General features: G+C 34.2%; 1 protein-coding gene across 7 annotated transcripts in view; it reads right to left on the bottom strand.

Annotated features, from left to right (window-relative positions):
- Positions 1–4,721: 4,721 nt before the first annotated feature.
- LOC117115235 (fibroblast growth factor receptor substrate 3-like) overlaps positions 4,722–21,926 on the bottom strand; it is a 55,271-nt gene continuing 38,066 nt past the window's right edge. For 5 of the 7 annotated variants that reach the window (XM_033258965.1, XM_033258970.1, XM_033258977.1 and 2 more), the window contains 3 exons: positions 16,360–16,625; positions 15,542–15,810; positions 4,722–10,660 (listed from right to left, as the gene is read on the bottom strand). In XM_033258965.1, coding sequence (XP_033114856.1) covers positions 9,656–10,660; positions 15,542–15,810; positions 16,360–16,609 — 1,524 coding nt within the window. In that variant the 5' untranslated portion in view covers positions 16,610–16,625 and the 3' untranslated portion in view covers positions 4,722–9,655. Of the gene's footprint in view, positions 10,661–15,541; positions 15,811–16,359; positions 16,626–21,134; positions 21,164–21,280; positions 21,534–21,926 lie in introns of those variants that run through there. The other 2 variants (XM_033258998.1, XM_033258963.1) reach the window with 2 other exon arrangements.

Raw genomic sequence — 21,926 nt, 5'->3', positions numbered from 1 at the left:
ACACTAGCCTATGCGTCTGGGGGCATGCCCCCACGAATATTTGGTGTTCTAGACGCCAGAAAAATACCTCTGAGGCGCTTTGGACGATGTTTTTTTTTTTTTGGTTTCTAAAAGGGGCTAGCCCCCACCCCCTAAATTAGCCCATGTGTACGTTACAAAAACATGTGCCTACGACCAAAAACTATACGGATGTCAATATACAACAACAGATCTTTAGCTTCATTATGTTGTTACTGTTGTTTACATTTTCACTCAGATATTCCGGTTTAATGCCACTGTATTATGGCCGAATTTTAAGATTTGCTATGCTGTAAAATAGTCCCCAAAATGAATGAAAATGGCTCTCTACAAACCGACTTTAGAGCACAGTCATTGGTCTGAAAATGTGACTGAACAACAACACAACAATGGATGCCGCAATCCATGTAGGCATACAGGCTTGGACAACTACAGTATAGCATAGTACACGCTTACCTATATGTACATTTTCCGAGCTTAGAAGAAACACCATTCCAATATTTAATATTTTAGGAGATGTTTTTTTGCGACGATACGTAGTTGACATACACCTTTCTTTCATCGTAATTTGGATGTTATCATACAGGTGCACAACCAACCTGGTATCTGAAGGAAAATTGCTGCCAAGGACAGTAGTGCCCTACCAGGCTAAGCCTACAAATTATTAGTTCAGCGTCGAAATGGTCTGCCACTGAGAACGAACCCTCACCAGTGGCGTCGAGAGGCAGGGGCCGGGGTGCTAGGTAAAAATAAATAAATAAACGTATACATTCATCATCCAGTATCATCATCATAATTAATGATTATTAAAGGCTTGGACCGTGGACATCGTCAAGTTAGAAAATACGAATAAAACTGATAAAGCTTTGATTTTTAAATAAATACTGGATTAACATATTAAACTTTGATTTGTTATGAATCTTTTCAGCTATACGTTTAAATAATGGAAAGATAGCTTTTACTTTTCGTTTCTAGATAAGATATGACTTTTATTGTCCAACATTGCACTGGAAATTTGTTGTCTTTGACAACATGAAACACTTAAAATCCACATAAAAACACAGTACGATATAAAATTAAAAGACACTTAAAATTCACAATTTTAAAATCGATATTAAAATTAGCAAAACAACAATTAAACATGGCCATTACTTAAAATAACTGTAAAACTTACGGGATAGGTGATAAAAATTGGTAAGATTAAAATAAAAGTTCAAGATTACAAACTGAGATTTGGATTTTGTGTTAAAATGTTTAAAAATAGAGAAAGGGCCTTGGAAGCGATACGGTATTGAATTATTAATGCTTGACAACGTTCTCTCTCCAGTTTATTTACGAAATGCTTGTTATAATAGAACATTTTATATCTGCAGCAGGCTCGTACGCTGGATTTTTATTGGGTGGGTGCGAATTTGTGGAGAGTGGACCAAAATGTCTGGGGACGCAGATTCATGCTGGGGTCGAGTGGGCGGAGCCCCTTGCGCTCTGGCATTTGTGATAATTTGAGGTCCTTATTGATTCTGAAGATGCAATATCAACAGTATTAAACGGGTTTTCAGTGAAAGATTCAGGAAATAAGGGGGAGGGGTTAGGGAATAAGTGGGGAGGGGTTAGGAAGGGATTTTCACAGATGAAGGGTACATACCACCTCAGCCCCACCATGGTTTAAAATTTATAATTATGGTACCCCTAGATGGCCAGAAATGGCACTCTAAAACTAAGATTCGTAAATAAATCGAGGTCGAGTAAAATAAATCCATGCATATTGGACATACATATTAAAACATACACATTATATTATTATATTACAACCTAGATGTGCACGTGCCACTTTCAACCATAATATACTCAAGCATATACCGGTACTGATCTGATTAGGAACACCACTACCCCGCCCCCCTCCCCCGGCCTCGGGGAGAAAAAGTACAATTCTTCGGGGAGAAAAAAATTATATGTATTTTCTACATATTAGTAGACTCTAAAATCGATTAAATAAGCCTTTAAAACCCCTAAATTGTCAAAATTTTCGGGGGCTTAGCCCCCTGGACCATTTCAAAGCCTTTTAATCGAAGCTCGACCACGCCCACATTGCTTTCGTCGGGAAAAATCTGATCCCTCGTCGGGGGGCATCGCCCCCACCGCCATCGGGAAAATCCTGGCGCCACCCCTGGATGAGAGTCGATAACACTTCAGCCCCACCATGGTTGGGCCCGAGGTAAGTCAATTTATGATTATGACACTAGAGATGGCCGGGAATAGCACTCTCAAGTAAAAATAATTTTAGTGAAGCGGCGGGGAAGAACACTCAAGTTCTTGAAAAAGCTTATAGGGGCCTAATTACAGTTAAGTCATTGTTTTTGTACGACGAATTGGAGGCAGTGAGAAAAAAATTATATGTATTTTCTACATAATTAGTAGACTATAAAATCGATTAAATAAGCCTTTGAAACCCTTAAATTGTCAAAATTTTCGGGGGCTTAGCCCCCTGGACCACTTTCATAGCCTTTTAATCGAAGCTCGACCACGCCCACATTCCTTTCGTCGGGGAAATCTGATCCCTCGTCGGGGAGCATCGCCCCCACCCCCATCGGGAAAATCCTGGTGCCAACCCTGAATGAGAGTCGATAACACTTCAGCCCCACCATGGTTGGGAACGAGGTAAGGCAATTTATGATTATGACACTAGAGATGGCCGGGAATAGCACTCTCAAGTAAAAATAATTTTAGTGAAGCGGCGGGGAAGAACACTCAAGTTCTTGAAAAAGCTTATAGGGGCCTAATTACAGTTAAGTCATTGTTTTTGTACGACGAATTGGAGGCAGTCTTAGTTGGCAACTGCTTTGATTGGTCAAGGAGTTTTGTTGGATGGATTTCTGGAACGTGCGAGTTTGTTTTGAATTTTCTACCCCTGAAAATGTGGACCTTTGGTAATTTGGTGGTGGGGGTGTTTCATCACTCATTATTTTCGTTAATGTGAGATCCATATGCTTTTCGTACAATTGTCACAGTCTTCAATAGACCGCTGAGCGGCTTTAAATATCTGAGAATTTGTTTTTATTTAATTTTGACATGTTGCCATAAGAAGCACACTAAAGTTGTAAGGTAAAATACTTTGGATAATGGACAAATAAAATAAATGGAGAATAATTCTATCTACGTTAAATTGTCTTGAGTTTCCTTTAAAAATAGTCTTTGCTTTGCTTTGGGTTAATTTTGATTGCTATTGTTGTTCCTAAATATTTATATTATTCTTCTTGTTCTACATTTTCACAATGTAGGTCCTATACTAAGTGGCATGGGGGCGTCGACCTCTTTGAGAAAGTCGATTATCATCTCCATTCTATACTTTATTGTTCATGACCTGATGAAAATGAATACTATATAATTGATAAATTAGTTCTCTAATCCGTCAAAAGACCGTAGCTTCCGAAGGCGAAGGGCTCTGGCCCGGATCCCGACCAGTCGGCCGCTCTCGGTGGCCCTGACCCTCACCACCAGTCCCTCCACAGCCCCAATTGGACAATAGGCCTAATGAAGTGACGGTGCCATAGATTTCCTGATGAAGATCCAACTTTCTAGACAATCGACGACAGAAAATTTCACCATGAGACCACCCACCCATCCCCACCTCCACTGATGCCGCCAACACGGCTTTTTTACCGACTTCCGAATTGTGCCATAAAATGGCATTTTCTTCTTACTGATGTGAGTCAAGAACACATCATATTATAACAGACGAAAGCAATAGAAAGTTCACTCATAAATACTGGGATGGTGTCCAGCGGAGGGTAGTTTTTACCATGTAGTTTAAGTCACTTTTTAATATATAAATTATTTTTATAAATAAAGAAAAAAGAAATACCGGAGATAACTGGTGGGGGAGGGGGGATTTAGCTGTGATATATTATATTTACTGTATTTAATATATTGTTTACTACTACATTTTAGCCAACCCTTACAAAGCTATTTGAATGTAGTTATGTATGACTATCAAAGAATACCAAAAGTTCTTCCTCAAACCCCAACGAAGATGGATGATTCCGCTAAGCCCCAACCCTATATTGTGGCAAAAAATAATAAAAATAGCAACCCTAGATACCTGGAAATGGCATCTGACAACCTATAGAGCCACTGCCCCTCCTCCATGATTTAAAATTAGTGGGTAACTAGATACCATACCTATGCTCTGCATGGATGGGGCTCAGGTGGGCAAATTTTGCTAAAATTAAGGACTGTCAAAAATGTTTTCAATTAATTATAGGCTATAGTGCACACAAAACGCACATGGTGAATATCTATTTAAATATAACATTCAAACATTATTAATAAATTTATAGGTAAAAGTATATATATTTTTAAAGTAATAAAAACATGAGAAAAAGTGATCCAGCCAAAGCCGGTGCTGTTCCGACGGCCCTGGTCATCATCATCATCAGCAGCAGCATCAATACAGTTTTAACTTTTTATTATTGTTAAAAAATCAGTACTAGTAATTATATTCTTAATGTAATAAAAGCAGTAATGGCGCCTAGGGGGAATTGGAAGGTGGGGGTGGGGGGTAATTACCTTTTTCGGATTTCTGATTCTTAATGTTGTTGTCTAAAAGCACAGTATTTATGGTAAAATGCTTCTGTAATTAGAAGTCCTAAGACTCCTTTTTTTCTAGAGCAGTCACTGAATAAAAAATGAACTCTGACTAATGATTACCAAAATTAATAACTTTATTCTCTCTCAACAACTATAACAGTGGGTTTTCATTCAATTCATAGACCTAAATATCAAATGTGCCCTTCTCTTCTTCACCATAATCAACTATGTCTACATAAACTCAAATAAATTTAAGCGACTTAATAGCTTATTGCAGTCTTTTAGTCATTTCTTTAAAAACTTTGATCCAATCATATCTCTTGTTATACGTTTCTTTTAGTTATTTTTAACTAATTTGATCCAATCAAATACCTTGTAAGTAAAACACATACAAGGTAATTCTCGTCACTTTACAATAATGTACCTTCCAGTGAATAGCATAAAACACCTGATTTAGGAAAAAGGGAGCTTTTTAGTGCATCTAAGACAGCGTTCCGTAAACTTTAGACTGACAATGCAGTTCGGAAATTCAGACGTGATTCGCGACCCACTGACCCCTTATCCATACACACGTGCCTAATTCAGACAGCTAGCCGTAGTGCACCATTATGGGACTGGGACTTCAAATTTAGATTAAAATTTGTAAACAACGCTTAAACAAAAGTAAATATTACTAGAAAATTGTAAAAAAATGATTGTAGCTGCATTGTGCTTTGTTGTATCATTGCGAAGGAACAAAGTATGCAGATTGATGGCTTTTATTTTACAAAATAACATGTTTCAAATTATTACAATGCGACAGAATTGAGCTAGGTAATTTCTGTCAAGGCTTTGTGACCCACAGTTTGCGGAACGTTGATCAAAGACATGTCATCATTTAGAGTTAACGTATTTGAACATGGAAACACTAGTTTGCATTTGTCTGAATTATAAACAACATGGTTTTGGTCGAAACAATGCCAAGAACGTAAAATGGTCACAGAAGAATAAATCCGTCAAAGGATTCGCAACGTTGACATCAAAAAGCTCCCTAAAACCTAATAGTACCCATCAAAACATACAGTACATGTCATAAATACTCTATATGTCATAATGCACCCACACATTTTTTCAACAAAAATATTTAAGATAATGAACAAAATATTTTTTAGCCTGTCAAGTTCATAAGACCATTTTTCATCTCAATTTTAGGAAGTAAAATATGAATCAATACATCTATATGACATTGAATCACAACAAAAATGGCAACTACTTATTTTTAACACGAGTAACTTTAACACATAACATATTTTACTATATATGCTTACATCTCTCATTTTGATCACAAGGTGCTAACATGTAAATGAATATGTGGGAATGATTAGATTTCCTACGGCCTCCCACATTTGAGTTATGCTCAGAAATGTGGGTTGGAGGCAGAAACCTAGTTCTTATATGCTTCTGGGATTTGAACACCACTCAAGAACAGAAAGTTTTTTACAGGCAAAATGTCTGTTTTGATTCAAGATTTGATTTGCTACATGATCCAACATTCGCCCATATCAGCCTAAAATAACAACACATTGATTCACAAATAGACGATATCTATTTACAACAATAAAGCAAAGAATGGTTTGAGTGAATGTTTATTTGGTAAAGAAGGCAGGGAGTGGTCAGGAGGTGGCGTGAAAAGATAGGAGAGGAGTAAATTTCAGACAGAAATTTCAGAAGAAAAAACTATAAAGGAAAGAGGAACATTTAGAAAAGAGGGTGTAATGTTGTTGGTTCTGAAGGGTACTGACCATTAAAGATCTCTATCCAGATTTGAAGAGTTTAATACAGAGAGATTAAAGTGAAGGTAAAAACCATAAAAGGACAAGGGTTTTAATATCAAAAGAGTATTAACAGAGTTTAGGTTGAGGAAGGAGGCTATAGAATAAGGTAGAGTATTTAAGAGCAGGATGTATATGGGATGATGAATAGAAATTTCTTGAAGAACAATTTGTACATGATGGCAACTTGTGTCCACTTCTTTCAGTTTTCAGAGATGGTGGGTGACAATATAAAGTTGTGGGTGGGAATAACCTGGAACTTGCAGCTTTACTGGGCTCATTTGCTCACAAGTTTGGATGAACTCATTCAACAACTTCTCCAATAAGGGACAACACTGCTCAGGAGACAGTGTTGAAAACTCCTGTGAGTTCCAGGAAAATTGGGACCCCTGATGCCTTGTGGCAACCATTACATTAATTTGAGAGCCATACAACATAACAAAATTAATAAAGTGCAGTCTATCGTTATGTTTCTAGTATATGCATGCATCTTATGTAATTGACATCTCCCAGTATTTTGCTCTGCTGAGTATTGTAGTCTTATCAAATTAATATACAAATAATGGTCAATACAAACAAAAAATAAATCTGGAAATTATTAACATGAATACACAAAGAACTGATGGGTAGCAGTATAAAACGAAATCGGTGGGATTAAATATGAGAATACCTTCACTTAAAATTAAACCATGCAAATTAAAAGTCATGTATATTTCTACATACTAACATCTAATTCAATCTGCAAAGCAGGCAATATTAAGTACTGATATACAATACTTAATATGTGGGCTTGATTACCGTTCCTGGAAGCAATTATATTCTTCAAGCAGATCATATGTTAATCTAACTCATTAACTTGCTTTTCTGTTTCAATAATACATCCGATGCAACATAGAATATTTTCCTGGGGAAAAATAAAATTCTACTATAGCTTCGTAGAGCTATATTTCAATAGTAAACAATCTTTATTTTCAGTATTGTCTTTTTAATCTTTCAAGTTTTCCTGAAAATTCTAGTAAAACATTGCAAATGAGGAGTGTGCATGCTTCAGACTAGCATCAATTAAATAAATTAAACCAATTTTCAATTGTAACCATGTTTTTTCTGTAACTATATGTAGTTATACATCTGTCCTGATAATAACCTGGATTGATGCTTCTTCAAAATCCACTAAATACACAATCGCTCGAATACACATGCATATGCATAAGTTTACAATGAATACGCATACCTTTGAGAATAAATATTGAATATGTATGATAAAACATAGTGAAACAACCCTGATATATAAAATGATATGACTGATTAGGAGGTATATTCTATTTCTTTTTTTAAATTCCACTAAAATAACACTATCCTCCGCCCCACCTACCCATTATTCACCTCCCCATCTCCAATAATTCCATCCATATCCATCACTTACTCTTCCCTCTTTAATGGTTGTATCTATTATTCATCCCCACCCCCTCCAATGTATCTACCCATTTTTGTACAAGTTTGTTTATTAATTTAACCAACAACCATGATGGTATGTTAACCTTTCCATCTATTATTATGTAACTTTCTTCACCATCTCTCCCTTCAGACCTGCTTCATATATCTTCTATTTCCTTCATCCAATGCCTACTGAACTCTCCTCTGTGTTTTGTGGCTGTTTCATTTATACATATTTCAACCCTTCATTTCTATAATGTTCACAAAACTATTTGTACATCAATCTGACATCAAATGTGATTAATAAAATCATCCAATTAAATTTGAGTTTATAAAAGCCTATGGCATTAAAAAAGACATTTCATTTGTCTATCAAGGCAAGATTAATGAAAAATAAATCATTTTTGAAATGAATTAGCAATTCTAATTACTTTACTGTAATTTCTTCATTACATTTGCTGTTAAAAAAAAAAACAGAATAAAAGGCACAACATAGCCTGCAATACTCAATATTATGATATTGTTGAATAGAATAACTCACATAGTAACTCTCATTACACTTAAAAACAACAAAAAAACATCAAAATCTTTCTACAATACGGGGTGGGAATAAACAATATTTATAATAACTTCAACATCAAAATAACTTATAATTTGAATTTTAATAAAAAAAGGGAAAAAATGACATCAAATGAATATATACATCCTTTAATTTTTAAAATGTTTTTCGGAAATTCCACCGTTTGATGTTTTTGCTGCTTTCTATTGCAATCAATTAAAATAAGAGTTTAATTCATTTTTTTGTTTATGTTTTATCAAAATTAATTAAAATTCCACACTTATTTTCAAACTGTGGTACACAAACAACATCAAAATGTTAACTACAATCATTTAAATTTAGACTGTATATATTTTTTTAATTGATATCAATGTATGTATAAACCTACTGATATACACAACAAATGATATTAATTTTACAGATATGAAACTTTTTAAAATTTGAGACCAAACTATTATTTAAAATTTTTTTTAGAAATTATACACAAAAATTTCAGAAACAAAAAAAATATTGAATAAGGAAAAGAACCAACATGCTCAATAATTAATATGTTTGTAGTTTTGCAATACAAGTTTATCTATACACATTACATGACCAACAAGTCTACTACTCAATGACCAGGTTCAAATGCAAAAGAGATAATGTCCAGAACCTAGACAACAATACTATACAGTGAATAGATATCCCTATTTATATTAATTTTGTATTGCAACTAAAGATAGTCCAGAACTAATTAAAATATACAATAAATGTGTAGGTACCAAGTCCTAATATTAAAGCAGAGGTCAGTGACCCATTGCTAACCCATTTTCTGAATACATACATCATCATTGAGTTAATACTGGAGTTAACTTAAAAAAAAATAAAAAATTAAGTAGTATAATATACATCGAAAGAATGCGTCTCTGCAGAACTCAAAATTATAGAGATTACAACAAAATCATTTTTTGAAAGTCTTTAAAATTTGTAAAATAACACCAACTTGGGTTTATTATTGTTTTCTCACATAAAATAAGAGACAAACACAAACTTTGTGGCCCAATGTTGTTTCCAATTAAAATCAACATTAAAAGCAAAGTATATTATGAACAGAATTTTTTTCTGTTTAAAATACCATTTTTTGACCCATTCTGTAAAGGATCTTGGAATTTAAAGTGTCTAACTTTTTAAGGTTTCACTTGCTCCAAACTTTGATGGATGATGCAATAAAAAAAATGACAAAATCGAAGCAACGTTGAAATTGCTGTTATGTAAGCTTTGGGAGAACACCACGATCATGCCGCGTTCTGCGATTAGAATCATCTTCTACTTGCCTCTGCGTGTTCGAAAGTGCAATTGTTCGGTCAATGTCGATCATTGCATATGGCCCGCGTGGATCGAGGTTTGGAGTCTGCGGTGTCTTTGGAGAGGAGCTTGTGCTCGAACGTGCATTTGCGCGCTCGTTGCGAGTTGCTTCCAACGAATCCAAATCAAGTTCGATGTAGTTAATTTTTTTCTTTGGTGGCGCTTGAAGTTTCAGGCTGTCTGGTATGATGCATGATCGTTTTGTTGGCTCTAAGCCGTCCAAATTTGCATAATTAGGTCCACCAGGTGAACGACTGCTACAAGTATGCAGAGCATCAAAAACAAACTCAGAACCGTTACTTCCACGACTTGCTGCACTCCTTGGAGTTGGTAAATCTGCAAACGCAAATGCACTACGACTTGGGAGTTCTCCGATTGTGTCAAGATTAACATAAACTCCTGGCACAGGTGAAGCAACCACTGGTGTAAATGGACCAGGTGTTGGCGCCATGTGATGGTTACCATTTAAATGTACGTTACCATTAACAACATCAGAGAACTTCCGCATCTTTGGTTTTGGCGATGTCTTCTTTACTTTAAATTTTGATTTATTTCCATTCTCATCTCTAGTCCTTATATCCAAATCATCCGTAATTGAATTGTTAGAGCTTCGAGATGCAGTCTCGCTCTTCTGACAAATTACACCCGAGTCAGTCACATCGCATGAACAAGTATTGTATAACGTTCCCCTTTCATTGCATTCTGCCATTGCTTGGTTCCCCAGGCTATGACCCGAGGCAATGGCTCCTTCTTCATCTTCGGACAATCGTAAATGAGCATAATTTAACATGGCGGATTCTGTGTTATCATTGGCCGTATTCTCTTTCAAAGCCGCGTAACTGCCACCATCTGCATGAGAGGTCATTTGTCTTCTGAAGGTATCCATTCCTGACGTTTGTCCAGATGCCTGTAATGACAAAGTTAATAGATGAAAAGCAAGTAAACATTATGTAATTGAGAAACAAATATTGTTAAAGTAAAGATTCCAAAAAAATGATTTATTGGATTGGATTTATTCAGTGTCAACACCAAGGATAACCTATGAAAGTCTGAAGAAGACTTATTTCCAGTGGGATCCTTCTGGTGGTGATTGAGCAGTACAAATTTTTCTGAATAGTGTAGCATTTTTTAACATGCACACGGGCCATAATGCACACAGGACCAACGGCTCAAATGTCTCATCGGAAAGATGGTGCACTATCGTAACTTACACTTCAGCCCTATAGCTGAAACACAAGGAGAGCAGCGATGAGAACCTAGAGATCTTCACGGTTCAGTGCACACACAGTGGCTACCACTAGTTTAGCTCACTGAGCTAAGCTGCTCTCTTCATTAATAATATAACTACAGTAATGTAGAAATAGAAATACCAAGACCTACTTTAGTAACAATAATAATGCCAGCAATTAGTTTATTCTATTATCTAATAATAATTAATTAAAAAAAACCAATCTTAACATTACAATGAGAGAAAATTGCATAATATTCAAATATATAATAAATCAAAATTATATATAATTAATCAACTGCCTTACTACTTTTTAACTTTTTCCTTTACTATGAAATGATGCATCAATTCATTCATACTGTGTAATGTTTCAGTCACATAATCTTATAATTGCATAAGAACGAATTTAATAAATTGATATTCTTATGCAATAACATTTTATCTCTCAGAATGGTATAATTCAGTTTGTGTGTGGGTGTGTGTGGGAGGAGGGGTGAGGATTTGTGGGTGTGTCTCATTCATTTTGCGGATACACAGGTGATAATTTGCTACCTACTGCAATCACTTGCTTTACTACAATTGTTTTGGAGACTTGGGAAATCCACCCTTGGCAGTGATGGTTTTTATATAATTCAGGGAAAATATATGTATGAGTAATTACTAAATCGATAAACAGGAACTTAGTACTATAGAGCTTTTGTTTTCATATGTTTGCTTGGACAATTCTCCTCTTCAACAAATCTTATTAATACCCCAGATGTTTAGAACTCAGATGTAGAATATACAATTTTAAAAATATGAAATTAAAAAAAAATATATATATTTTTTTACTGGTTTTAGTATTTCATAATCAATAAAAAATAATATTATATTCTTTATATGGCAATATTTATTGACTATATAGGAGAGATGAGGAGAGATAAACAATCAAGTTGTTAATGAAATTATTCAAAGGACACATCAAGTATTTGTAAACTAAATCTTTTGAGATCAATTAACGCTACATTCAGACACACCGCCATGCGTAAGCTAATTCACTGCTTAACATTACAAACTATTCACACACGTCAGATAATCTAAGGCTTGCGCAAGAGCTGAAAGTTGCATCATGCTCTTTTCCGGTACATACTGATGATGGAAAGAATTACCACTAGGAAATCCCTTGACCAACGTGACCTAAATCCCATCCACTACACAAATTAAAACATTTACCCGTTGTTAACTCATATTTTAATAACTTCTCTATTAGAGTTTTAACTTCAACTTATTGATGAAAATTTTATTAATGATGTATAATATAAATAGAAAAAATTTTGTTTGTTTGCATTCAGATTTTAAAATCTGTCCAGAAATTTATAACAAATAGTGATGGAATATATTATAGAAAGTGAATTTAACACAACTGTCAAAAAAGAAAATCATCACAAAACAACCAAGTCATACATTATGCTTTCTTTTCATAGTATCTATCTATGACTACAACGCTTTAGTCAAACACTTTAAAACCAGTGATGTCTAACTAGCTTGAGCTAGTTGACATTTGCTAATCCGGTATAAGCTTAAACTAATCCACTGACAAGCTTACACAGTAACATTTGTATAGTGGCATATGCTATGCTTTCTTTACACTAGGTGTACATTATGTTCTGCTTCAAACTAAACAAATGATCCCAATAAAGCATTCTTTTCCGCAGAGAATTTTTGGTAGGAGCGGTAATTAAAAAACATTCCTAAAAATGTACCCACAATAAATTCACAATGAAAAACACACCAAATTACCCACAATGCATTGCTGACATTTACCTTACTTAGTGTAGTGCAGTAATAAGATACATGAGTATTATTACCACACCAAAAACCTTTACGGTTTTGGTAAATTCCCTTATTAATTTAGCACATTTGCATATAAATTTCAAGATGAGCAGCCATCTTTACAATAAATGATGAGCTGAATCTTAGCTGATCACAAGATTGGAATGTTTGTGCGTTACATGATCAGATAAACATCATCGCCGCGAACGTCGCTTTAAAGTATGTCAGAGTGCAAATAAGCTGCATGTTGACATAATGTAAACAAAATCAATCCTTGATATAGATTTAGTGTTCTTTGATAATGCTATGTTAAAGGATCAATGACATTGAACATGAGTTCACAAACATCAAAGAAGTATGCACAAAATCAGATTACAATGTCATCAACAGACATAGAAACTGTTCATAAATCACCTATCCCAGACCTCATGGTACAACATAACCATAAACCAAATTGGAAAAACTCAAAATAATGTGGGACAGATAAACAATAAAAGTCAGAAACAGACCATGAGGCATATAGATTTGCTTATTATATTTGAACAGATTAGTTCCTGATAGGCCGGAGAACATTGGATTTAATTCCGACAAGACAGAGTTACATCTGGCAATAGAAGGGCTTATTCCCGGGTTCAACAGCTTAACGCCCCCTCCGAAAGATGATGTAATTAATAGTTTGAATCTCGACAATACGACGGTTTAATGAGCTAGCTGACATCTGTCCTGGCATGAAGGGAGCTTGAATTTCCCAGGAATTATGAGTAGATTTCAGCTTTAAAAAATGACTATTTCTAATTTGATTGTCAATATACAGTAGTACTAGCAAAGATATGATGGCCTATGTAGGCTAGCCTAAATAAAGTTGTAAGTAAGTTATACTTTTCGAGCAAGTATTTGATGTGAAAAAAGATTTAAATATAAATTTTTAACAAATCAGGCCCATTTTTTTTAGAATTTTACATTAAGTTGTAAAGGGTAACAATAAGAATTTTTTGGCTATAATTACAAATGAGAAATATATACAGAGTATTTAGGTTTTAACAGTACAGGAGGATGACAATAGCTCAAAATAGTTACAACATCAACGTATTAGGAATGGATTAGTGGCCGGATGTGATACTCAAGATCAACGTGAAGGATTATGAAAACAGAACAATAATCGGAACAGACCAAGCTGTGTACTGCACTCCGTCAGGGATGTACTCTAATGTAAAGGAGATAAGGGAGATTAAGGGTTTATGAAAATGCAAAGAAGTATAAAAATGTTTTTAGATTTTAGCAGAGTGGTTTTCAACAACCTTTCTTATAGTACAGTACATAACAAATACATACACACGTTGAAAATAATATAACACGAACAAGAACAACAATAAGAACAACAATTATTATTATTTAGATAAGAATTTAGTGCACACACTAGTAAAAGCCTCCAAAACCTCTGTTAAAATTAATAAAATCAAACTCTTGACTTAATTTTTAGTTTATAATTTCATATTTTTAAAAAATATTACATTTTTAATGGTTTTGCTATGAGAAGATATGCACGGGAGGATACACTAGTGGATATACTAAAATATTAAGCCATCTAGGAACATATGTGAAAGCAATTCTCATCAAAAATATAAGTTTGCTAACTGGTAATGATATGAATGCAGATTGAGTAGGCGAGTACTATAATCATCTTACAGTTTCCATATGGATGCAGTATGGAAGAGATCAGACAGAACATCCTGGGTGTAACTAATACTGGTTATTACAACCACAATAACTGACAAAATACTGATAACATTTCTTGTTGTTAAAAACAATTTACATAATTTATACATTTAAAAAAATATATTAATAGGCTAATTGAAACAATAAAATCCTAAAAACCAATTTGAAAACAGCTACAAAAAACAAAAACACTAATAATAGCCACATCAAGTTATGTTTCTATAATATGCTTTAATTATTCACAAGTAACTGAAAAAGATACCAAATTAAATTTTATATTTATACTTTTTTGACCCACTTTTTAATTCATTATAGCAAAACAATTTAATGTTATACATCCATTATTTGGCAAGATATTGCAATCATTTAGCTTTATTACAGACATTTATTTTTTTTTCAAAATTATTTGTTATCTATTAGATATTATAAAATTAATCTAAGGTCAGACGCCCTGTTTACATGAGGCTGTGGATTGCAAAAGAGTCAGTTCCGGTATGATGAGAGCATAATAGTGTTTACACTTCCAAAGTAAATGACTGGGCTATAGAGGGTTGTTGTGACTTGGTTGTTAAAATGTTGGGCAAAATTGTCAGGATTATTGCACCCAACAAAAATCTCCAACAGAATTGTTTAATGATTCACAATACAAAATAATTCAATAAAAGTTGTGCAACTTCTATTCTGTACAGCATATGTTTTCAAAATAATATGTTCAAATTCATTATAAATCAATTTTTGATAAATATGATATACTTTATTAAAAAGATGACTGGACTGGAGTGGTGTTGTAGCTTTGTTGTAAACATGCCTTTACTAAGTTTAATCCTGACATAATTGTCAGTATTATTTCTCCCAACAAAAATCTCCAACAGAATTGGTTATTAAGCCACAATATAAATAAATATAATAAAAGTTATGTAATTTCTATTTCTGTATATTGGTTTCCAAATAATATGTTCTAAGTTATTAGATAAATCACATTTTGGTAAATATGAAACATTATATTAAAAAAAATGAAAACTTCTAACGTACCTGGAGGTCTGAGGTTGAATTTCCCATTAATGTGAAAGGTTGAGCATTTATGTATGTTACAGATGGAGAAGGGGGTGGTCGAGGCACGTTGGATTCAAAACCGTTCATAAATGGCGAGTTTTGTGAGTTGCCCATTAGCGGTTGGTTCGAGCCTATTAACATGAACTGTGCCGGTTGGTGGTTGTTTGGGTTGTCTCCACAACACTGGATGTTGGCTTGTAGTTCATTAAAAAGCATCTGAGCCTTCTTACATTTAAATGCATAGATACCTGTCATTGGAGAAAAAATTCTAACCAATTAAAATTAAAACTTAAAATAATTGACTTGAGGCAAACCAGTGTGACGCCGATGTATACATACAAACAAAAACTCAATCAAATTGAAACAAAGATGCAATTGATTAGCTGCTTTAAACATAAAAAACAAATTAGAAAAATATTATTGAAAGGTCCAAATATAACTTGATTTTATATTGTAAGAGAATACAATGATGAAGAGGTTGGGGATAGCTCAGGCGGATGTGGCTGTGCTGCAGGATGTAATGAAGTAAAATTTATATCAAATTAAAGCTCATTGTGTATTACCTCTTTTTTGTTCCTTAATTGGACTAAAAATTAGTGAAAAAGACTTCTGAAGAAAGATAGCTTATAATTGTATTAACTCCTTAATATAATCCAGTGTCATGGTCAAATGAATTTGGAAAAACTACAGGTTAACCACCAATATCAACCTTACTATATAACTTTAAAATAAACAATAAAATATAATATTAATTAATAGAATATAATAATCTTAATAAAAAATATTTGTAAACTAACCTTGGCCAGTGGGACATCGTCTGCCACTTTCAAAGGAGAATAAATCAGAATCGAAACCGTATCGCCGTAAACTACGCAAAGGCCAGCTTATCATGTCCTTGCCACGTTGATGTAGGGTAAGTTCTGTCTTGCCAACCTCTAGAAGTCCTTTACTGACGGTCTCGCCGTCGTCATCCACATTCTTCACCTTGAACATGTTAGGAGGGTATTTCATATCCCCCTCAGGATGAACGCACTGTAAGTTACCCATGATGCAACAGTGTTCTCTGAAAAAACAAATTTGAAAAAAAATACTGATCTGGAAGAATCAAAGTCAAAAACACAATGTGATTAGAATTAAAAAGATGAATACCGTATCAGAGATTTTAATTGGAAATAATTAGGAAGGTTAATAGTTGTTTACTACGACGTGGCCGGTGGAGATTACCATACCAACAAAGCTGCTTTCGAGTGTCTTCTGTCAGTGGTCATGAAACTCAATGAATCAGCAATCCATTTCTCAGTAAGTGCATGTACTCTGACCTCTAGGGGGCGATATATTTTCTGAATCCTACTTCATATATCGTCAGTTTTTTTTTTGTTACAAGCCCATTGTTATATTGATAAAACATGACAATCAAAGTATTATTTCTTTCTTGTTATATATAACTGTTATCTAGGCTTACATGAGAATATTTATTAGGACGAGTTGATCTCATCCATGGCAATTATTGTCATCGATGAACAAGCAACATTTTCATAATGGATGCAATTGCAGAGTCATTAGTGAGATGCTGCAGGACTGATATTGCTGCCACTGCCAGGGTGGGCGAGTCATTATAAAAATATAAGGTCTTTATGATGATGATGAGGATGGTAGTGGTTGTAATGATAATGATAATGATGACTACTGGTGACTCACTACAATGTTGAAAACAGAGAGGACTGATGATGATGATGATGATGAATAATTGATGTCATTACAATGGTGAAAATAGAGGAGATTTGATGATGATAACATGAAAATGCATTTTATGTAGTATAAATGTCCCTAATGAATTAGCAAACAAATGTCTGGCTGATTTGAAATAAGAAGCCAGAATATAGTAATTAACAGAAATTACAAAATAACACTAAAGCCCTTGTGCAGATGTTAAACTTAAGCCTGCAATGTAACAATTGACCCACCACTATTCTTATTCTTTTTCTTTATTGCCAGAAACACAACAACAAACACATACAGTCAACTCAGGGAGCAGACAGGAACCAAAAAGTGAACTAAATCACTGTAACAAAGATTCCATACTCCCTAAGTAGCAATACATAACAATAAATATTACTATTTAAGTAACAAGCCCTTCATAGTATATCTATGCTCATTGAATCTGATTTACTCAGGCCAAAACAATGAATTATAATTATTACTACAATATATTCAAGCAACTAAAAATGGTTGCAATATTTGTGTGTATGTGTGTAGGAGGGGGGGATGGTATGATGATGGGTGTCAACTGAGGCATCGGCAGCAACATAGAAAGTGGATGGCAAGGAATTTTATTTTTACTTTGTTTTACCTTGTGTATATCAATACTTATAAATATTTTATAGTCATAAAAACAGATTATTTAAAGATTTGTGTTTCCTTTAACCATTTTTCTTAAATTTCATAGCTCTAATATTCAAATATTTTACCTGAAGAAACCAAGTTTCTACATAACTACATAAACAGACTTATTAGATCAACGCTAATTTGCCATAAAATGTCAGTGGGTATATTTTCCAAGAATGTCATATTTGTTATACAGCCTACAAATTTCTTTGTAACACAAATACAATTTTCATAATGCAATGTTCAATAATTAAGAGAATTACATACAAACCGTAGTACACACGTGGAGCAGCCGTCGGCCATAACTATACCAAAATATTATCTTTGAAAGATGGGGATTAAGGCGGTTTCACACAGAAGGTGTGAATCGTTGCAACAATGGTAGTTTCAAACATCAAAGGTTTATGGAAGCTAAATTGGTATTGTAATGTAACCATGAGATAATGTAAAAAAACCAAAGCAATCTACTGCATAATCTTTAGATAAACCATTAAACTAAAAGATAAGGCCAACTCCCCCATCCTATCTCTTTTTTGTTACCCAAGCTCAACTGATTCAAAACCTCGAAAATCTATCGATCAACTAATAATAATAACAATGTCATCTTATTAGGCGCATGTATCCATCTCTTGTTGGAGTTGCTCGCGGTGCTGTTTTCCACCTGCATGATGCAACAGCATCTTCTCTAATACTAGAGCAATGGATGGCAATGAACTATAAAATTTCTTTAGGCCATGGAGAACCGACCCTGTCTCTTATACACATCTAGATGTGTATAAGAGACAGCTGCCGGTTAGACGAAAGACATATATATATTATTATGATAGCATTGTTTGGGATGTTCTCCCTACCCCATCCTACGAGTCTCACTTCTTAATGTATTATATTATATTTTAGATCAACATGTTCATGGGTTGGAATGTCTGATTCAAGGTGTAGGAGTAACCTGTACCCCAACGCTATTTGATTATCCTAGTTTCTCATCCTCTGGCCTTTTGTAAAATAGAGCCCCATCAAACCTATTGTATCGTAACTATTTAGTGTAGTTGGGTACTTAGACATCAAGGAAACTTTCCTAGATTTTATGCTTGGTATAGTTTGTAATTCACTATAATAAATGATGAACGTATATAATAGTAATAGTACCTTAAATACCAAACGCTCATTAAAAAGGGATGGGAAAGATTAGCCTGGTTCACGTCGAACTTTTATCTAGATATAGATCCACTCAACTAGATAAAAGTTCGACGTGAACCAGTCAATTATAGCTAGGTAAAGGCTTAAGTCACTTATCGTTAAGTGATTTAACTTCACTAGAATAACGGTAAATTAACTTGCCTAATGGTAAAGTCAGATCGGATTACAAGGACACGATTACATAACATAGGCATCTACTGTACCAATTATTTGGAATATTATGGGTAAAAACCCAGCAAACGTCCGTTTTACAAATAGTTGGTATTACCAATGACCTTTGCATCATCAACCAAGTAATAACGTTAAAAAGTCCGATTGCGTACATTTTTCAAAGTGGTAATGTATATTTTTCTTAATAATAAAATCAAATTTGTTGTATTTATTTCTTGACAATTCAATCTTTTCAATTTTTGCTATATTAATGGTCGCTATTAGTTCAGTTTCAAAAAAACTACCACCAACGCCAGTCATTAAAATTAGGGCACATTTTTAAGATGACGAAATAAAAAAGTGTGTTGAAAATCAGCAACTTATTTGACACCGCGCGAGGCTGGATTTTCGCGTAGTGCATCTAAACAACACAATTCAGTGATCTAAAAACTGCAAAAAAAAAAAAAAAACAAAAACAAAAACATGAGAGAAAGGTCCATAAATATACAGACATTTTAATGAGAAATAAAACAATATTTTGTTACATGGGAGAATGCTAGCGAAAATAATTTGGATTTTATCGAAGGTAAATTTAGCTAGGGCCTTAGTAGTAGCCTACTACTTTGCAGTGGACCACGTTGCTGCACTGTTGGTTGGTTCGTACTACCTGGTCGCCTATATATCAATGACAGAGGATAGCTAGGCTAGGTAGTGGAAATTGACACCTGATCTACTGTAGTTTACGAATTTGTCAATTTTGTTTACAAATACCCCTTGGTACTAGAGGTTCGTAAAATACAGTAGACATTATTAAACAAGCCTTTCCACCGTGAGACATTATTAAACAAGCCTTTCCACCGTGAGACATTATTAAACAAGCATTTCCACCGTGTGACATTATTAAACAAGCCTTTCCACCGTGAGACATTATTAAACAAGCATTTCCACTGTGAGACATTATTAAACAAGCCTTTCCACCGTGAGACATTATTAAACAAGCATTTCCACCGTGAGACATTATTAAACAAGCCTTTCCACCGTGTGACGTCGACGGTCTCAAAGCTAGCTGGCTGTTATCTGGCTCTAACTTGGCATCCAACGCAACTAGTGATGAATCGTATCATATTTCAAGATTTAGATAAGTGACTTAACTTCGATGTGAACCAGGCTATAGAAGGCAAATCAACCTATGGTGTAGGTGTAATGTAATCTATGTTGATACAAAGCACTTATCAGCAATATTATCATCAAGATAAAAGTCAAGGTCACCAGTCTGTTTACACATGAAATTCACAATCAATATTCTGAAGTCATTTCAACTAGAAAAGAATTTTGTGTTGGTAATTAATGAAAATATTAGTCCTTGATTTACACACTGCAAGAAAATATACAGTACACATTTTTTTTTTTATTATAAGAACACATTTTATAAGAACACTGAAGCTGAAATTGATTAAAAATTAAGAACAAAATAAGAATAAATTGAGGCTGAGTTCAACAAGCGGGGCTGGCTTTTTTTTTTGTGGGGCCATCTTTTGCTGGGCCTTTCATTCAGGGGCCATTTTTTGCAGGGCCGCTTTCACCACCCAGTACAGTGTATACTGCTGTACAATAATAATTTTCCATGTTTGAAAAGTGTGTAAAATAAGAACAAAATAAGAACTTTTTGAGCCTGAAATCAGCCAAAAAATAAGAACACTGAGCCTGAGCAAAATTTTACTGGTTCTTATAAAAAAAAAAAAAAAAAAAAAAAAAAAAACTGTACTTCTAAGGCATCATTATAATACAGACCTATTTTCACTATGGTTTTGTAGATTTTTTGAAATGAAAAAAATAATACCTTTGTGCATTCATTAAATCAACAAATCATTACAATGATGATCAAAAACCAATGGAGCTAGAGATGTTGCTATTCTATGCCTAGTAGACTCCTGGCCAGCCAAAACAGAAACCGGCTGTTAATGAGAAAGAAGTAAAATTATTTACCGCTTGGATCAGAGATGATCAGAGCTAGTCGACCAGGTATTCTCCCATGCACTGCAATCGGTTACTCTGTGACCAGGTGGTTAGCAATGCTTAAATGTGTGAACCAGGCTATTGCTTGCTGATGTTGATTATACTTTCAAGGTTATTATAGATCTAGCATGAATTCAGGTTTTGTATCAAGGTTGTACCATGGTTGTACAGTAGCACTGAAAACCTTGGGGTCTGGCTTCTTGCCCAATCATGTCCAGCCAAGCTGTAACATTGAAAACACTGAACAACAATTACCTACTGTTCTACATTGGTAACCACAACGAATTAATAATGGGTAGAACCTGATTTTGGCAGGTGCAATACTGTATTGTAAGGTCTACTGTATTCTCAGAAAGTAAAATTTTAGTATTGTAATTTTAAAATTTCTAACGGAGAGGAAGGTTCAATTTTTAAAAATTCACATAAAACTTATGGGCGTAAGCTCCCCCCCCCCCCCATTGTTAAGGCCTTGAGCATTATTGCAGTGGATATGTGCACTTTACTGTATAAATCTATTATTATTATTATTGTTATTATTATTATATCAAAAGTATTGTCATATTTTTGAATTTTATTAGTGGTTTATTGTGTCATCGATCATTTGGTAATATTATTA

This window comes from Anneissia japonica, unplaced genomic scaffold (assembly GCF_011630105.1).
Source record: "Anneissia japonica isolate Jap-2015-1 unplaced genomic scaffold, ASM1163010v1 scaffold199_len4679917_cov187, whole genome shotgun sequence".
Taxonomy (NCBI): Eukaryota; Metazoa; Echinodermata; class Crinoidea; order Comatulida; family Comatulidae; genus Anneissia; species Anneissia japonica.
The sequence above is the reverse complement of the archived record's forward strand: the minus strand, read 5'-3'. Positions and strand labels throughout refer to the sequence as shown.